At 33.2% G+C, this 16,822-nt stretch overlaps 1 protein-coding gene across 6 annotated transcripts in view; it reads left to right on the top strand.

Moving 5' to 3' along the window:
• Window positions 1-16,822, top strand: part of RAP1GDS1 (Rap1 GTPase-GDP dissociation stimulator 1) — a 147,290-nt gene that overhangs the window by 58,087 nt on the left and 72,381 nt on the right. For all 6 annotated transcript variants that reach the window (XM_019801774.2, XM_019801773.2, XM_019801775.2 and 3 more), the window contains one exon: window positions 5,946-6,071. In XM_019801774.2, coding sequence (XP_019657333.1) covers window positions 5,946-6,071 — 126 coding nt within the window. The remainder of the gene's footprint in view (window positions 1-5,945; window positions 6,072-16,822) is intronic.

The raw sequence follows: 16,822 nt of genomic DNA, 5'->3' as shown, positions 1-16,822 counted from the left end.
CAATGAGGTTCTGTATTGGTAAATCATTTTTTGGTTGTTAAATGAAAACTGGCCACCTATTGTTTGTATGTCATGTGTAAGCTACTGTAATTATGTAATCATTATGCTGTGCTTTGGATTCAAGCTGGTCATAACTGTTCAGATTCCTAGTGGTATGGGAATATTTAATGTGCTTCAAGCAAATTTGAACTGCTCTGAGTAGACAGTGATTACCTTGGGATAACCAAGAACTGAAGCAGATCTAGTTTGAGAATGGAACCCCTCTAGACGGTGTTTTTTACTAGACCAACCACTACCTGAATCTTCTTAGATGCAATACAGCTTGATTTTCAAGATCAGGTAGTTCCTTTTAAACTTCATAGGAATTACAGTATAGATTTCCAGAAATCTTTTTTTTTTCTTAAAACCTTTTCTCTTAAGAATGAGTCTAGGTACTAACTATAACATAGATTCAGAAATTTCGGATAGTAAATTTTTGTGAAGTGAATTGCCATTCCTCTATGGTCTTACTTAATAATATCAGTCCTTATAATACTTTGTCACAGTTTCGTGATAATTCTCCTGCTATAGATTGCTGCTACTAATACTCTAATAGATGACAGCTACATTCTAAAGACACAGTAGAATTTGTAGAATTTATGCTTCTAATCAGGGGCTTGTTAAGGGCATATCACTAACCTCTACTGATTAAAATAAATGGAATACATTTAAATACTTATTTCTTGCTTAGTCACCACATTGTTTTTGTAAGTGATTGCCTGAGAAAGTGAATTAGAATCTTCTTTTAAAAGCAAATAATATCTTCAGAAATATAGCACGACCCAACAGAGTACATTGATTGGGCTTGTGTTTCTTCTTGTTAGGAGCTTGACAATGAGAAAAAGATTGTATGAACCAGAATTAAAAAGAGATTGGAAGTTGATTTGTTCGTCGTCACTCTGCTGTGCATTTTATGTAACTACAAAGGAGAAATATTAGCATATACTTCTTAGATTCAGATTAATCTTAAAATGTAATTACATTTACACTTACACGTACAGAAAACGCTCTAAAAATTAACATATCTGACTGTGTACTAATGCTCAAAATCTAGAGGATTAGCAAGAAGTTTCATGGGCAAGTTTAATGTAGGAGCATAGCTATGAGCATAAATTATAGTAAAAGGTTACGATACCTTTAAATAAAGTAATCTCCTGTATAATATACTTAAGACTGATATGAGACAAAGGAAAAATAAGCAAGATAGGAAGTATCTATGAATAGTTCCTCCTTTTCAGAATTATACTCGCAAGGTATAATAATAATAATAATTCCTAAAACTAGGTGCTGCTATTAATGTGCCTACACTGTGCCGGGTGTTATGTACATTATTTCAGATTCTTATTATTTTACGCACATGAGAAAACAGGGCATATCTTGACTATCTTTCTTTACACAGCTAGTAGGTGGTAAAGCTGGGATTCAAACACTTACGTGATAATAGTTGGAATTTATGCTTCATCTTGTCTTTTCTCCTTTACTTCTCTTCAGTAAATGATATTTTATGATCAAAGTGGAAAGTGTACTAATAGTCTGAATGCAGGGATAGCAGCATATGACCTGAAAGATTAGGCTGAAGTAACTGAAGTTAAAATGTATGAAAAGCAAACAAAAGGATGACCTATGTTGTATCTCTTCCTCCAGTCCTCCAAAACACTAGTTGCCTGCCTTGGACCATCAGCACCAGAATCACTAGGAACTGATTAGGATACAAATTCTTGGATCCTCCCATTTAGACCTACTGAATCAGGAACTCTAGGACTGGGGCTGCCATCTGTTTTAACAAATCTTCCAGGTGATTCTCATGCCTATAAAGCTTGAGAACCAAATCGCAGTCTAAAGTAATACAGAATCAGTAATTTGGGTCAACGTTATGTTTTTTCCCCCCTACCTGTGCTTTATAGATTGTAAAAGTGTTTATCAAACTTTTCTCCTTGAATGCTCTGAACAAGAGTTTAAATGTACACCCAGGATGTACTAGAGAGACCACCACTAGAAACATGGAAGTCTCCTGTTTTGTCTTGTAAATTTATTTGTTTTAATTTTGCCCTCTAATCTATAAGAAGTATATGTTTATTTTAGTATTAAATATGTGTGTGCTCTAGAAAAGTTGTTAAATAAAATTGATATCCGCGCCCCCAACCAAAAAGTTCACCAGGTTGTCAGGTAGCTTTAAGTATACCTTGATACTGCAGTGTTGGAAGCTTAACCTCAGTCATTTTGTAAGAATTACAGTTACCAGTATTATCTTTTTTTTTTTAACAAAAGGCAATACAAAGTATAATTGAAAAATGTCAATTCAGCAACCTACATACAAAAGTCCCTGGTTCTTATGTATTCATGCCTCATAGTTGTCTTTGTTCTTCTAAAGAAAAACATAAAAAGATAAGAGTTAGTAATTATAGAGAGGTTATGAGAGAAAATTCAGACTCTGAATACACGTTACTATTTAGTCTAACATTAAGGTAGACTCTAACGCTCAATGTTTTTATTTGGCTTACAGAGTTAAAAAAGTTTTAATAAAATAGATTTGGTTCCTTCAAGCAGCTGAAAATGGGGAAAGTATGTATATGTAAGGCCTTTAATATTTGATAGTAGATATATGAAAAGCAGATTTTATGAAAAGAAACTTTATGATTTTCATCACAGTATTGTACTTCCTGATGATGGTGAATGAAAATGTAATTCAAGTAGGTTTGGGAAAGTAAAAGCAAAAAAGAAATACTGGATTCAGAAAGAAATAGAAATACTCTGTCAAGCATTTATTGAGTGTTCCACTACAATCAAAGGAAAAAATACTCCGCAGTAGAAATCAACTTTATGTTAATAAATTTGGGTTGATATTTGAGATAGAGCAATGCCTATTCCTTAAACCTCTATATTGAATTTTTATATTGAAATCCACACATTATGCAAAAAACAAAATTAATTTTATCTTGTATAGACACACGTAGAAGCATACAAATACTTAGTGGTTTCTGCCTTCTATTGCATAATGGCTTTCACTGACTGTGGTTTTTTCACTCACTGTCATTCTATAGGTATTTTAGTTTCAGCCTTCCCCTAACAGTCCTTCCCTCGCTCCCCAGAAACTTTTTGGTTCTCTGGAGTTCAAATTACCAAGAGAGGATCTGATTTTTTTTTAATTCATTGATATTGTCCTGTTTAGCAGATTTTTTGAACTAGAACATCTGATAGGTTATTGGCCAGCCTGTATATAGTCTGGACTCGAGTCAGAGTCTAACCAGCTATGATCAGGTAACAGGCTTATGTAGTACGAACTAGGGATGTGTGTAGTGGGAATCCGTTTGAACAAGGATGACTGTCACAGCCATTCATTCTGTAGCCTTTCTAATATTATATATATTATATATACAAATAAATAATATATAATATAATATCTTAAACATATTCCTTGTAAGTTCCTGGTATATTTTTGCATATACCCATCTAAAGTACGTAACTTCATGTCTTTAAAGCTAGCTAAAGAGGGCTGCATTCCTCAGTTAAAAAGCAACCTGGCTAAAAAACAGAAGGTTTTAGACAGGAGTTTACTTTTTCCCGGGACTGGCAGTGTTGACTTTACATTGAAAGCCAAGGAATATACTAGTTTTATTTTACTTTCATATGCTTTTTTTTTTTTAAATTGAGGCACAATTGACCTGTAATACAGTGAGTGTTTGTATGCTTTTATATAAAGAAAAACAGTTCAGAACAGTTTTATTTGATTCTGCAATTTTCCTGTAATTATTTGTTCTCTATCATTTCAAGAATAACTGGAGCTATTTATTGTACCATCAGAATTTTGAAAGATATGTTGGTATCCTATAGACCATTAGAGCATCAAAGCAAAGAAAAATAGTAACTCATCACCTGAAGAATAGCAACAACAAACCAAACAAGCAAAACAATAAAATATAACAACAGGTTCCATTTATAAAATAAGAGTGCAGGGACGCCTGGGTGGCACAGCGGTTAAGCATCTGCCTTCGGCTCAGGGCGTGATCCCGGCGTTATGGGATCGAGCCCCACATCAGGCTCTTCTGCTATGAGCCTGCTTCTTCCTCTCCCACTCCCCCTGCTTGTGTTCCCTCTCTCGCTGGCTGTCTCTGTCTCTGTCTAATAAATAAATAAAATCTTAAAAAAAAAAAAAAGAGTGCAAATCAGACAATTCCTAAATTTCTAATTTTAGAAGTCATTTCACTGTTGGAAACTAGGCGTAGGGGAAGGTAGAAAAGATAATGAATATCTATCTTTAAATTGACTAATTTTGAGTTGGTGACGTGATATTTTAAGATTTGAGATATATAAAGATCCTAAAGCGACCATTAACTTAACAGATTGACAAGTAGGGGCGCCTGGGTGGCACAGCGGTTAAGCGTCTGCCTTCGGCTCAGGGCGTGATCCCGGCGTTATGGGATCGAGCCCTACATCAGGCTCCTCTGCGATGAGCCTGCTTCTTCCTCTCCCTCTCCCCCTGCTTGTGTTCCTCTCTCGCTGGCTGTCTCTATCTCTGTCGAATAAATAATAAAATCTTAAAAAAAAAAAAAAAGAGACAAGTAGAGTGATGTGTCATCCCCTATAGAAGATGGTCATTGAATTATTGAAAGTATATATAGCATAACTCGTTTTCCCAATGGGGAGTTAAAAAAATATATACCAACAGTAGACTTAATGATTAGCTTTAGAAGTAAGAAGTACTTCTTAAATCTTGGAAGTTTAAATTACAGAGAGTTTTCAATAATACAGTGGTAAGTAAATAAGAGATGTAAAAGGAATGCAATCCTTTGTTTAGGTAGAGAGGAATACATCTGTGACTCATAGCTCTGTCATGGGGAACAGAAGTTATTTCAGAGGTTATAGCTCACATAACAGCCCTATATGATGTGCTCTAGGAATTTGAAAATGAAGAGAAAGAGAGGGAAGATTTCTTATGATGGTACTTGTGGAACAAACTAAGAAGTGGACCCCCTTGAAAGTAATAGCGAAAAGACAGTGATTTTTTTATTTAGTTGGATGAGTTATAGATTGAGGAATTGGGTCTGTGTTGACCTAAGTTCCTTGACTAGTATATCCTTATAGTAAGTCATGCTGTCCAAAGTGATGGTTCTAACACTGATTATTTGGAGAACTTTCATTAATTGGATATCATTATCATCCTTCAGTTTTGTGGTAGTCCATCATGAGACACTATAAAGTTTATGTCTAATCATCATGACGATGGTATCATTGGGAGACAATAAATTTTGAGAATGATTTACTATAGAACTAATGAAAAATGAGTTGAAAGTCTGGAAGGACTTAACATTTGGTACTTGAGACCTATGGATGTGTGGGTATAACAGCAGATATGAGTGATCCCTAAGAATAAAGAGTAGGAGTTAAGGAATAGATGATTCTACAAGGTCCTCCAATTAAAAAGGGCCTGTTATTTGTAATGATACACTTGAACCTTTTAAAAAAATATTTTGTCTTTTTAGAGACATATAATGAAAAAAATAAGAGAAGATGTGAAAATTTTCACAATTTGATGGCTCAGCTTATAATTGTAGTACTTTAATTGTCAGGCTTGTGGAAAGAACATTGCCAGTGTTTCCATCATCATATATTGCTTCCCAAGCACATTCATTATTATAAGAAGATAGTGATCAATTAGGTATAATGAAAGTTAATTAAAAATCTTTTTGGTTTAGGACAGAGACTGTCAACAAAGAAAAATATGACCCCACTCATTTTGTGTACTTACTTCACTAAGTAGTAGAGTTTTAATGGTACTTTTGAACAGAATATACTCTTCAAATGGTAAGCCATCTTGAACATTTTAATGGTAGGTATTTTATTAAAGGACATGATTATGTAATTTGCTAATTTTTAGATTTTTAATTACATATGTCTCTTATTTTCAGAATTTATGCGTATTCCATGTGTGGATGCCGGATTGATTTCACCATTGGTGCAGCTGCTAAATAGCAAAGACCAGGAAGTGCTCCTTCAAACGGGCAGGGCTCTAGGAAACATATGTTACGATAGCCGTAAGTGTTGAAATATCAGTGATACACTTAAAAACTTTTTTTTAAGAATTACAGTTTTGAGACTAATTTCACTTTTCGTGTTAGCACTGTCTTTTTTAGTTTAAGACACTAACATGGGCCATTATGACTTAGCTCTGCTTACTTAGCAGAACCAGTGGAAATTTGGGCCATAGCATTTTTAACTAAGAAGTTAAGGAAATAAATTCTTTTCCTCTCCTATCACAAATAATACTTTTGGAGGAAAGTAAGTCAATTTTTAAGAAATTGGGGCTTTTAGTTTTAGAAAAAATAAATATTATCTTTTCAGTGATTTTATCGAAGTTCTGTCTCTGAATGAGAATGCTTATGAACAGTTTTTTAAAGTATCTAAGTCTGTCCAAATAAATTTTTAATTACTTGCAATTCAAGAAATCCATTCATAAAAACCATCATCTTCTCAAAAGCTAGATTGGCCTACTGCATTTGCATTGACTCCATTCCTATTTGTCATAACGTCACACTGTCATCCTCACCACTTTCTATAATACACTGCTCTGCCAGGTAGAGAGAAAGCAAGAACTTGGGTATGGGTATATTACAAAAATTTTTACATTTGCTACTTCTCCTTTCCACATTTATGTAAACAAAATACAAAAAAATCTTGAGTATATTCAGTTTGATTAGCCTTATCCTGGATTTTCCTTAGATTTATATTTTCTGAGCCAAAAACACACATTATAACATTTACCTTTAAAGCCTCCTAGGAATTTAGTTCTATTTATATAACTAGGATAACTTTTACTGTTTATTTTCCCCATTGATTTCATGCACAAAAGACATAGCCCTTTTATAATAGGCAGTGCTTCAAAAAGTGATTTGTGCATGTAAGCCAGATAGAAAATAAGGTCATGAACATATTTATGATAAAAGCAAAAAGTAGAAAAAAGACTGAAACTACAACTTTTGTGTTATAATTTGTAGCATTAATGGTAAGGCTAGCCTCATTTATTCTCCTTTCCTTACTTTTTCTGGAACATTATATATTTTATCTGAGAATGTGTATGTCTTAATATGAATTTTAGCTTATAGCTTATAGTCCCCAATACTGATTATAAATTTATCTACTGTCCTTCATTCCTGTGCCTTTTATCCTAGGATATTAACTTTATTTATAAAATTCTGATACTTTGCATTTTTATATTTAGGATTTTTTTTAAACATCATAGCTTATTAGAATATTAGCTTTCAAGAGTGAACCATTTAAGGTATATTTTATGTGATTGATTTTAACAATATATACGAAAAAAGCCACTATAGAGTCATAGTCAAAGATGGATGGCATGTATTTGGAGAGCATTGATCATTACTATGTTATTCTTATCCTTCTGTGTACATTACTAGAATTTAAGTCTACCATAAGTATTCTTTAGTCCTTGTTCTGTTTAGTTATCCTTCAGTTATGCATTGTTTAATCATAGGAAATAATCTGTTTTGAGTACTTTTGTCCTGGACTTTCCCTTAGTTTTGGCACAATAGAAGAAACACTCATAGTGATCTCTTGTCTCAATTTGCTGTGATTTTTATGAGCACAGAGTAATTTTCTTCCCTGTGTACTCTAAAGAACCTTGAAGTTAGGGTAATAAATGTGCAGTTAATAAGATTATCATTTTGATGAGACTGAGGTCCATTATTATAGTGTTTATCATATCTGTTTGCTCTGTTCTTATGAAGTATACAGTATAAAGTCTGTAAATGTGCTTTAGGTTATGAAGTTAAATTTTTTGTTTCGTTTATTTATAAATATTTATAACCATTTTCACTTAATTCAATGTAAATTATAGTTAAGTGGAAAATTAAGCATAGCAAATACAGGCTATTTTTTTTTTATATTTGTAAACCTTGTTTAAGGAAAATGAAGTTAGTAGTCTTAAGGATGAATGAATATAAGGAGGGATTTATTACTGTAAATCATATGAAAAAATGTGTCCATTGTGCCATGCTGCCTTGTGCGTATAATTTCCATAAGCCTGTATGCTTTCTTATCCTTTCATTTGAAATTAAATCTCTGTGAACTTCTCAGTGATTTTTTTCAGAATAATTGTAGGAAAAGTACAGCACTTTTATTTGAACTATAAGAATGATATTTTATATCTGTAAATAATGATGCTGTGTGGTTGATTTGTGAATTTACTTGAAATGCATTTTCATTACCTGACAATTGGGAGTTTGAAAGAAGCCAAAAATTAGATTTCTCTTTTTAAAAAGTGTATTGAATAGCTTCTATTTTAATTAATTAACCTTCTTCCCTCTCAAGAATGTAATGCTTCATTCTTAAAAGATTGAAAATTACACATGACAGCTTTATAAATACAAGGAATCTTTTTGTTATAAGTAACATATGTTTTAAAATTCACATTTGTGTTTTACCAAACTTTCCTGTCAGACTAGTTTACTTACATTTTATAGATTTACTCCAAATGGATGATTTTCAATGTGGGTTTATTCAGAATGATACTAGGCTTACAATAGATAGGAAAGCCAATGTATGCAAAAAGCACCAGAAAGCACTCACTGTTAGAGATAAAAATTTGAGAAATATGTGTATATTGTATGGATTTGTATTTTAACACTTAAAAAGTAAAGCAGTTGCTAGCATATTTCAGTTAATGCAGTTTATTTGAAAGGAGGAGAGCTCCAACTGTAAAAGAAATTACACTTGCCATAAAATCCATGGAAATCTTTTGAAAAAAGTAGGTCAGATTTCAGTTTTACTGGCTTTGACAGTACCCATCTTAGGAACTCTTCCACATGGAAGGAAGCTCTTACATAACGTCAGGTAGCAGACTGATGCAACTGCTAAATGGGACGGAGTGAGGCTTTGTTGCTGATGAACTTTTTGAATCCCAGTCTCTCTCTCTTGCATTTGGAGATGAAAGAATCACTGGGTAAGAACATTTTTCATTTAAAATGCCTGGTCTTTTTTCTTTTCTTCCAAAGACCCACTAACGGTACTTATTCAGTTACGGATTTCTCTTTCGAAGTATCCAAACAGACTTCTGATATAGACAGCATTTTAAAATAGCTCTTTTGCCTTGAACTTTGTCAAGTAACCCTTTTTATAAGAAGTTTGACATCCTTTAAATCAAAGATCAGAGAAAAATTGTATTTCAATTTAGAAGGAATCAGCAAAGCTGTGATGGGATACGTTGGGGAATGTAATTTTAAATAAAGAGAAGTACTATTAAATTTCAGAATTGCATACCTTCAGCCTGTTTCATTATAGATTTCTCTCAAAGGTGATATTAAAAAGAATGAGTTCTTTTTTTCTCCTTATCTGGCCATCTCTGTAGTGTTCCCTTCTTTCAGTGATTAGTTTTGTTTTTATAGCCATGCACATTTGAAGTTGCTGATATAGTAAATGGTCTTATGGTATTGAGCAGCTTCATGTTAAATTCCCATGCTATGTTTATAATTTGTAAGGATAAATTGGTGATTGGAGACTGAGTTTTCTCTCTTTGCACGTGTCATTGCTTGAGGTCAGGAAATAATTGATATTAGATATACTTGTTCAAAGTTATATAGTAGGGGCTAGAAGAAAATGATTAGGCAAAGTTAAATATTTGTACCTTTTTATATACCAGAAAAAGGTTAAATGCAATTCAAATTAATACATATTAAAATTAAACAAATACGCCTGTTTACAAAAATAAAATTAATGCTTATTATATAATTAGTACTATTATTGGAAAGGTACACACTTAGGGAGCTTATATAATATGCCATCTTACATGATATAAAGAAAATTGGATTCATTCTCACTGATGAATAAACAGTATTCAAAACGAGGGGATAATCGGGCTTGCCAAAGCCAGTATTTATGAAGCGAAATAAATATTATTTCATTGACTTCAGGTGTAATTGGAAAGGATACCAAATATATGCATGGATCTATGTATATATTGGTGATTATAACTATGCTACACTATTTTTATGTAAAAAATAAAAAATTCATTGTTCTGGTTGCAAACGCTAAAATATACTTAGCAATAATTCTATAATATTTTGTAATATGTTGATTACATAAGTGTGTATTAATGTAATGCAGACATGCTTTGAAATTGCCTAAGTAAGCAAAGTGTATTTGCAGCAGTTATATTTAACAGGGAACTATTTATGTCTGGCATTTAAGATAAATGTTTATTTCAATGGTATAAATTAGGTTAAGTATTTAATTATGTTATTAAAGGGTTTTACAGATTCATCTACTTACCCCAGTTTTTTTCAGTATTCAGTTTTAGAGTAAAATAGAATTATCAGCCAGTAAGTATAAAAATCAGATTCTTCAACTTTCAGCAATTAATCTGTTGTATATGAATGGGTGTATTAAAGTATATCATGTATATAAGAATAAACTATATGCAACTGCTGTTTTTAGAGACAGTAATTATGGCTACTATCACATGAAAATACTTTATTATAAAGATATCCTAGGAATGCCTGGGTGGCTCAGTTGTAAGCATCTGCCTTGGGCTCAGGTATGATCCCAGGGTTCTGGGATCGAGTCCCACATCAGGCTTCTTGCCCAGCGGGGAGTCTGCTTTTCCCTCTACCTGTCGCTCCCCCTGCTTGTGCATGTGCTCCCGTGCTCTCTTCTCTCTGACAAAATCTTAAAAAAACAGATATCCTGAGTATATAGTTAGAAGTAGATGTTGTCTTGTAACACTCTTATAAGCTCTAAAAAAAATTTCATGCTGTTAAAGACCTCTCTGATATGCACAACGGAACACAACTTGTTGATATGTGGTTTTTGGTCAGAATAAAAAAATGATGATAAGAGTAGTAATTGGGGCCATTTTTAGAAAGTAAGCAAATAGTGCATTGCTTATAAAAAATATAGTTTATTTTAAAATTAATGTAATTATAAATAAATGAGATTTTACTATGCCCCCCTGGAAGGCAAATACTGCAGATTGATGGGATTTCCAGTTCTATCATTCACTAAGTTGTCATTTAATTTTTCTGAATTTTAATTTCCTCATTGGCAAAGTGACTTGTATGGATTAAATCAGGTTTATTTATAGATGTATAATATAAATTATGAACTGATCTCCAAAGGAAATATGTAGCATTTATATATGATTGTTTGTCTACATTTGGGCTGCTATAACAAAATACCATACACTGGGTGGCTTAAACAACCAACATTTGTTTCTCAGAGCTCTGGAAGCTGAGAAATCCAACCAAGATCAAGGTGCCAGTAGATTTAGTATCTGGTTAGGACACTCTTCCTGGTTTGCCCATAGCTTTCTTCTCATTGTATCCTCACGTGGCAGAGAGAGGAAGCAAGCTCTCCTGTCTCTTACAAAGGCACAGATCCCATTATGAGGGTTGTACCTCTATGACCTAATTACTTCCTACTACCATCACATCAGGGGTTAGGGTATTAACATATGAGTTTTGGAGGGTCACAAACTTTCAGTCCATACGTTATTGTTTCTAAAAGTGTGCGGTGACATAGTGTAATATGTACATATATACAAGGTATTTAAATAAAGATATAAAGGCCAGAAGCCTTATAAAGACAGGCAAAGATAAATCTAAGAATCAAGGATAATATATTTACTATAACGAGCACTAATTTCATTTGAGTTTCTTGGCAGCCAGGGTGAAAAAAAATAACTTGTTATGCTAAGTAATTTTTATTTTATGCTAAGGAGAAATAGTCTAGTTCTTCAATCAAACAAAAACTGTTGAGACAAATACTAAAAGAGATTTATCATCAGGATATCATTAGTTCCCTAGATGATTGTGTACACATCCCTGTTAAAATATGCAAAGGATATTGGCTAGCATTAGAGGCAGTATCTTCAACAGAAGCCAAGAAATAATGCTGAGTACTTTGTTTTAATTGGGCAGTATAGCCCAAATGTGCTGTTTTTTAGTAAACTTCAAGGATACAACTTAAAAATTTGAAAAAGTTTTGACTCGAATATTTATTTTCTACTTTATTTTAAACCAAAATACAGTTCTACTTTGTATTCATTGTATCTGCTCCATTTCTGTGTTGTGTATAATAATGTATCCAAGTTCTATTTTCTCAGATAAAAAAATAATGCTTATCTTTTATTTCTAACCCTGTTATCAATTAGATAAAAATCTGATTGCATGAAAGTGAATATTTTAAAATACCACATATTGATGGTGTTTACATGAATCCATACATGTGATAAAATTGCTTGGGACCGTACATGCCCATACATGTACACAAATGCAGATGAAAACTGATGAAATCTGAACAAGGTCTGTGGGTTGTATCATTGTCAGTTTCCTGGTTGGGATATTGTATTAGAGGTGTGTAAATGTGACCATTAGAGTGATCTGGATGGAGGGAACATGGGACCTTTACGTAGTACTTTCATTGCAATTTCCTTGAGCCTCTAATTTATTTCACAGTTAAAAGTTTAGAAAACTCCGCTTATCCAGGGGGCATACATGCCCTCTCTTCTATGGGAAATGACCTTGCTTCTTTCAACCCTACTTGAGAGGGGAATATATATATCACATATATATAAATACACACTTATGTACATAAGCACACATATAAAATTTTAAAGTATGACCTATAGCAATAATTTTTTTAACTGGATTTATGCAATTAAAATGGAGGATACAATTTCCTCTGATTTTTTTTTCTCCCTTCAGATTTAACTTTCAGGAAAAAAAATTGACAGTCCCAAAATAAGATTTATTAGGGAGAGGGAATTTATACTCTCAGGACTTTGATCAGAACAGGTAATGTACAAGTAATAACTTTACTAGCTTCCGCCTTCTATGCAACCTATAATGATAGGTTAGATGTTAGCATTCCTAGTCTAATGAGAATTTCTATGTTGGTCCACAAGCCTCCACTTCAGGTGAGATTTCTGATAAGTCAGTATCATCATTTAAGTAGTTTATAATTTACCCTTGTTCTAGAAAACTAACGCAGATGATGGGGAGGGATGCTTTTGCTGATAATCACTTTTGTTTAATTGTCTAAGTGTGTCTCTGATATTTCGAGAAGTTGTAGTGTATCAAGGTGATGAAGCATGTATATCAGTGTTAAAAAACAAGGCACTATTTAACAAATGCTGTAAAAGATTATATAATATAGGTCTAAGAGGGAGCTCATTTGTGTTTGAGCTCTTCCAGTGGTATCCATGAAGAAAAAAGCATTTAATCTGCATAGGATTTGGATCTGTGGAGAGAGGGAAAGGATTTTTCAGGAGCACAGAAAAGCATTTTAAAAGGTAGATAACATAATGGAGAGATGTGTCTGGAGCCCAGATTTGGGAAGGGCTTATATTATGGGGAGCCACTGAAGGTATTTCAGCAAAAGAATGAAATGCTCAAATTGATACCATAGACAAAGTTAATTTGAAAGAGGTGTACATTATAAGATAGGTAGTCATTCTTAACAAGAAGTATGCATCTGAAACACTTAGGGAACTTTTTCAAAATACATTTTCTTAGCCATATGCTAGAACCAGTAAATCAACATCTGAGGCTAGAATCCAACCTATCATATATATATTTTGCAAAAGCTCCCTAAATTATTCTGCTGCACATTCTTACTTAAAAAACTTTGGGCGGTGGACTAGATGAAGAATAGCCAGTGAGAAGTCTATTTTTTTTCTTTTTAAGCCTGAGGAACAAATGAAAGAAAGAACAGGAAGGAAGAGGGTATGTATGGAACCCAAGAAGATATCAAATAAGAAGGAGGAAGGAGGAAGGAGTCTGTGAGTCCGGAATTTGAATCAGGATAACACCAACAATAGAAATAGTGAGATCCCATCTAGGTGGATGTGTTTGGAGGTGCGTTGAACTTGAAGTGCTCTTGTCACATTCAGGTGACAGAGCTTTGGGATTCATGCACTTACCAGTGATCATTGACCCATGAGAATAGAAGAAACATTTAAAGGAAAACAACCACATTTAGGGTGTAGACGAAATGAAGGAGCTTGTGAAGATGCACTGAAAGATTAAAGGAAAAGAAGTTTCTTGTCATGGATTCCAAAGAGTTAGGTGGTAAACAGTGTCAAGTACTGCCAAGAAAAAAAATACTGAATTTTGATGATTGGATAAAGAGACATCCATTCATATTTTAAAAAACATCTTTGAGTCTTGTGGAGAGAGAAGTCAGATTTCGAGGGCTATGGTAAGGAATGAGGAAATGAAGGGAGAGTGTTAACTTTCTAGAAGTTTAATGAGAAAAGAAGAGACAAGTAGTTTGAGGGAAGGACAGCACTATGAGAAGTGGTGTAGAGCAGTGGAGACAGGAGCGTATTTGTTAGGCTAGGACCCTGTGGACAAGGACAGAGTAAATTTCTTAGAGGGAATAATTGATAAAGATCATAGGTGAAAAGAGAAGTGAAATCATGAACCCAAGTAAATGGGGTTGGTATTAGAACAGAAAAGGACATTTCTGCCTTAAAGAAAACTGTCAAAAGATAGGTGGAGGTATAAAAAAATGTTAAGATAGTAAAGAGGACAATCAGAAGAGTGTTTTCTAGCACTGCCTCCCTTCTTCCCAATAAAGTAGAAGCCAAACCTATCTGTTAATAAAAGTCAGTGGCAAGGTAATAGGAAACTTGTGTGGGGGGAAGTTCAGAATTGGGGCTTTAGGGCATGTTATCAATACTCGTGAAGATACAATTGTTTAAATAACCGAATGGTAGTGGAGGTTTACTGCAGTTAGAGATCTTGATTTCTGCATCTGTTTGTTAATGTGTGTTGTTCACTTAAGATGTATGTAGGCTAAGTAGTTATTTTCTACCTTGATGTGTGGACAGGAAAGAACCACCAAAAATAACTTGGAATTGGTATTCCAGCTTTGTAGAAGCATATACTTTGGATCAGAGTGGGAAGAGAAATGAGGCAGAGAAGAGGCCATTATAGTAGGCCCGATGCGATGTAGTAAATAGTGACTGGAGCAGAGAGAATGAAATTAAAATATGAAGTAAGATTAGATTGTTTATTATCAATTTGTTTGGTTCTAGCAAAATAGTGCACTAGGTTTAAGAAATGGTTACTTACGTAACCAGCTAGCTTACACTTTGAGGAATTTGATCTTTCCATTTTTATACTTGATTGTCAAATTCAAATCCCTCGTTTATTAAAATGGTATTTAAAAATCTAAGAGGCTATAAATTTTTACCTTACTAAAAATTGTAGGGCAGAGAACACAGTGGATAGCTGCCTTTTCTCCAGTACTTCAATAGTTTCCAACTCCTACGTTATATAAATGTGACTGTCTTTTTAAAAAGAGATGGAATAATCGTTTTCAAGTAGTTGTTACTAGTTTTATAGATACGAAGGTGGAGACAGCATATGAGGAAGTGTTGCACATGGCAAAAATATTACATGATTTTTCTTGAGTTCAGTAAGAAGTCATATGGTTGCCAAATTAATTTTTTTTTTTTTGTCCCTTGGATACCAGGTTCCCTCCTAGTCTCTGAGTCAAAGCCTGAATGGCCTTTGGAATTTTCCTTTCCTGAATAACAAGTCTTAGGTAGGGTGGGGAAAGTCTAATTTATAAAGTTCTTCAAAAATAAGATTTTTGGGTTTTTTTGCTTAAATCTTTTCCTCCCTTAACTTTTACTACCCTAATTTCACCTGTTAAGATGAAGTTAAATTTTAGCTACATTAAACATAAAATTTTCAGTCTGCTTATAGAAGGCCTGTTAACACATATTATCCTCTGTTCTCCTTAATTGTGGTCTATTTTAATTTTTCTATTTTTCTTCTTTGTAACTGAGCTGAAGTACTGAGAACTTTCTCTGTTTTTAATCAGTTGTCCCTGCTACATGTTGTGGATATTTCCTTTGGCTGTGAGGGAATATAAAAGATAAATACTATTTGAAGGTGAATAATTCACAGTCTTCTTGCTGGGTGGAATAAATGTTTGTATTGATTTTGAGAAACTGTGCTGTTATCAGTTCAAGTTAAATTTTAAGTCGTAACTATAAATACATATGTGCACACATACACATACATTTCCATAATCTAGCATAATTACTTTTAAGTATGAAATAGTTTGCTACAAAAGTCTCTTTTATATGTAAAATAATTGGAAAAAAATTTAATTTTGATCTTGAGCAGTTTGGACTTATAAAGTGGAACAATAAATTATTTACATTGTAACCTGAAGGCTGTTCAGAAGTCATATTATGGAAATAATAGAGTTTGATAAATTATTTTATTATTTGCTTGTTATCTACAGATATGCAGTCTTTTGCTAGTAAAAATAATATAGAAATATAAAAATAAAGGGAGTAATTTCAGCAATTTCTTGAGCAAATGTATGGTGATGTATGGATGCTCTATTATATAAAGGCCTTTTGAAAAAAGAATTATCAAGCAGTTTTGACTAATTTGAGAAATCTTTTGAGCTGTAGAAATTAATACAAGTACCATCAGGCACACCAAAGCTGTGTCCATCAAATACCATGCTGTGACCTAATTTTAAACTGCATCTGTGGAACTAGTGCTTTCCTCCTGATCCTGCATTATACTTGTAAATATATAAATATATTTGAAATTTTCCTGCCTTTTTAAAGACAAAAATTTTAAACCTTGAATGTAATACTATGCCACAAAATTGCAAGCTTTATGCTTCTTTTTTGATGTATGAGTATTTAACAGTCATGGTGTTTGTTTCTTCATGACTCATTTTTGTAATTTCACTGATGTAATATTTATAGCTTTTACTTTTTTTTTTTTTTTTTTTTTTT

This window comes from Ailuropoda melanoleuca, chromosome 11 (assembly GCF_002007445.2).
Source record: "Ailuropoda melanoleuca isolate Jingjing chromosome 11, ASM200744v2, whole genome shotgun sequence".
Taxonomy (NCBI): domain Eukaryota; kingdom Metazoa; phylum Chordata; class Mammalia; order Carnivora; family Ursidae; genus Ailuropoda; species Ailuropoda melanoleuca.
The sequence above is the reverse complement of the archived record's forward strand: the minus strand, read 5'-3'. Positions and strand labels throughout refer to the sequence as shown.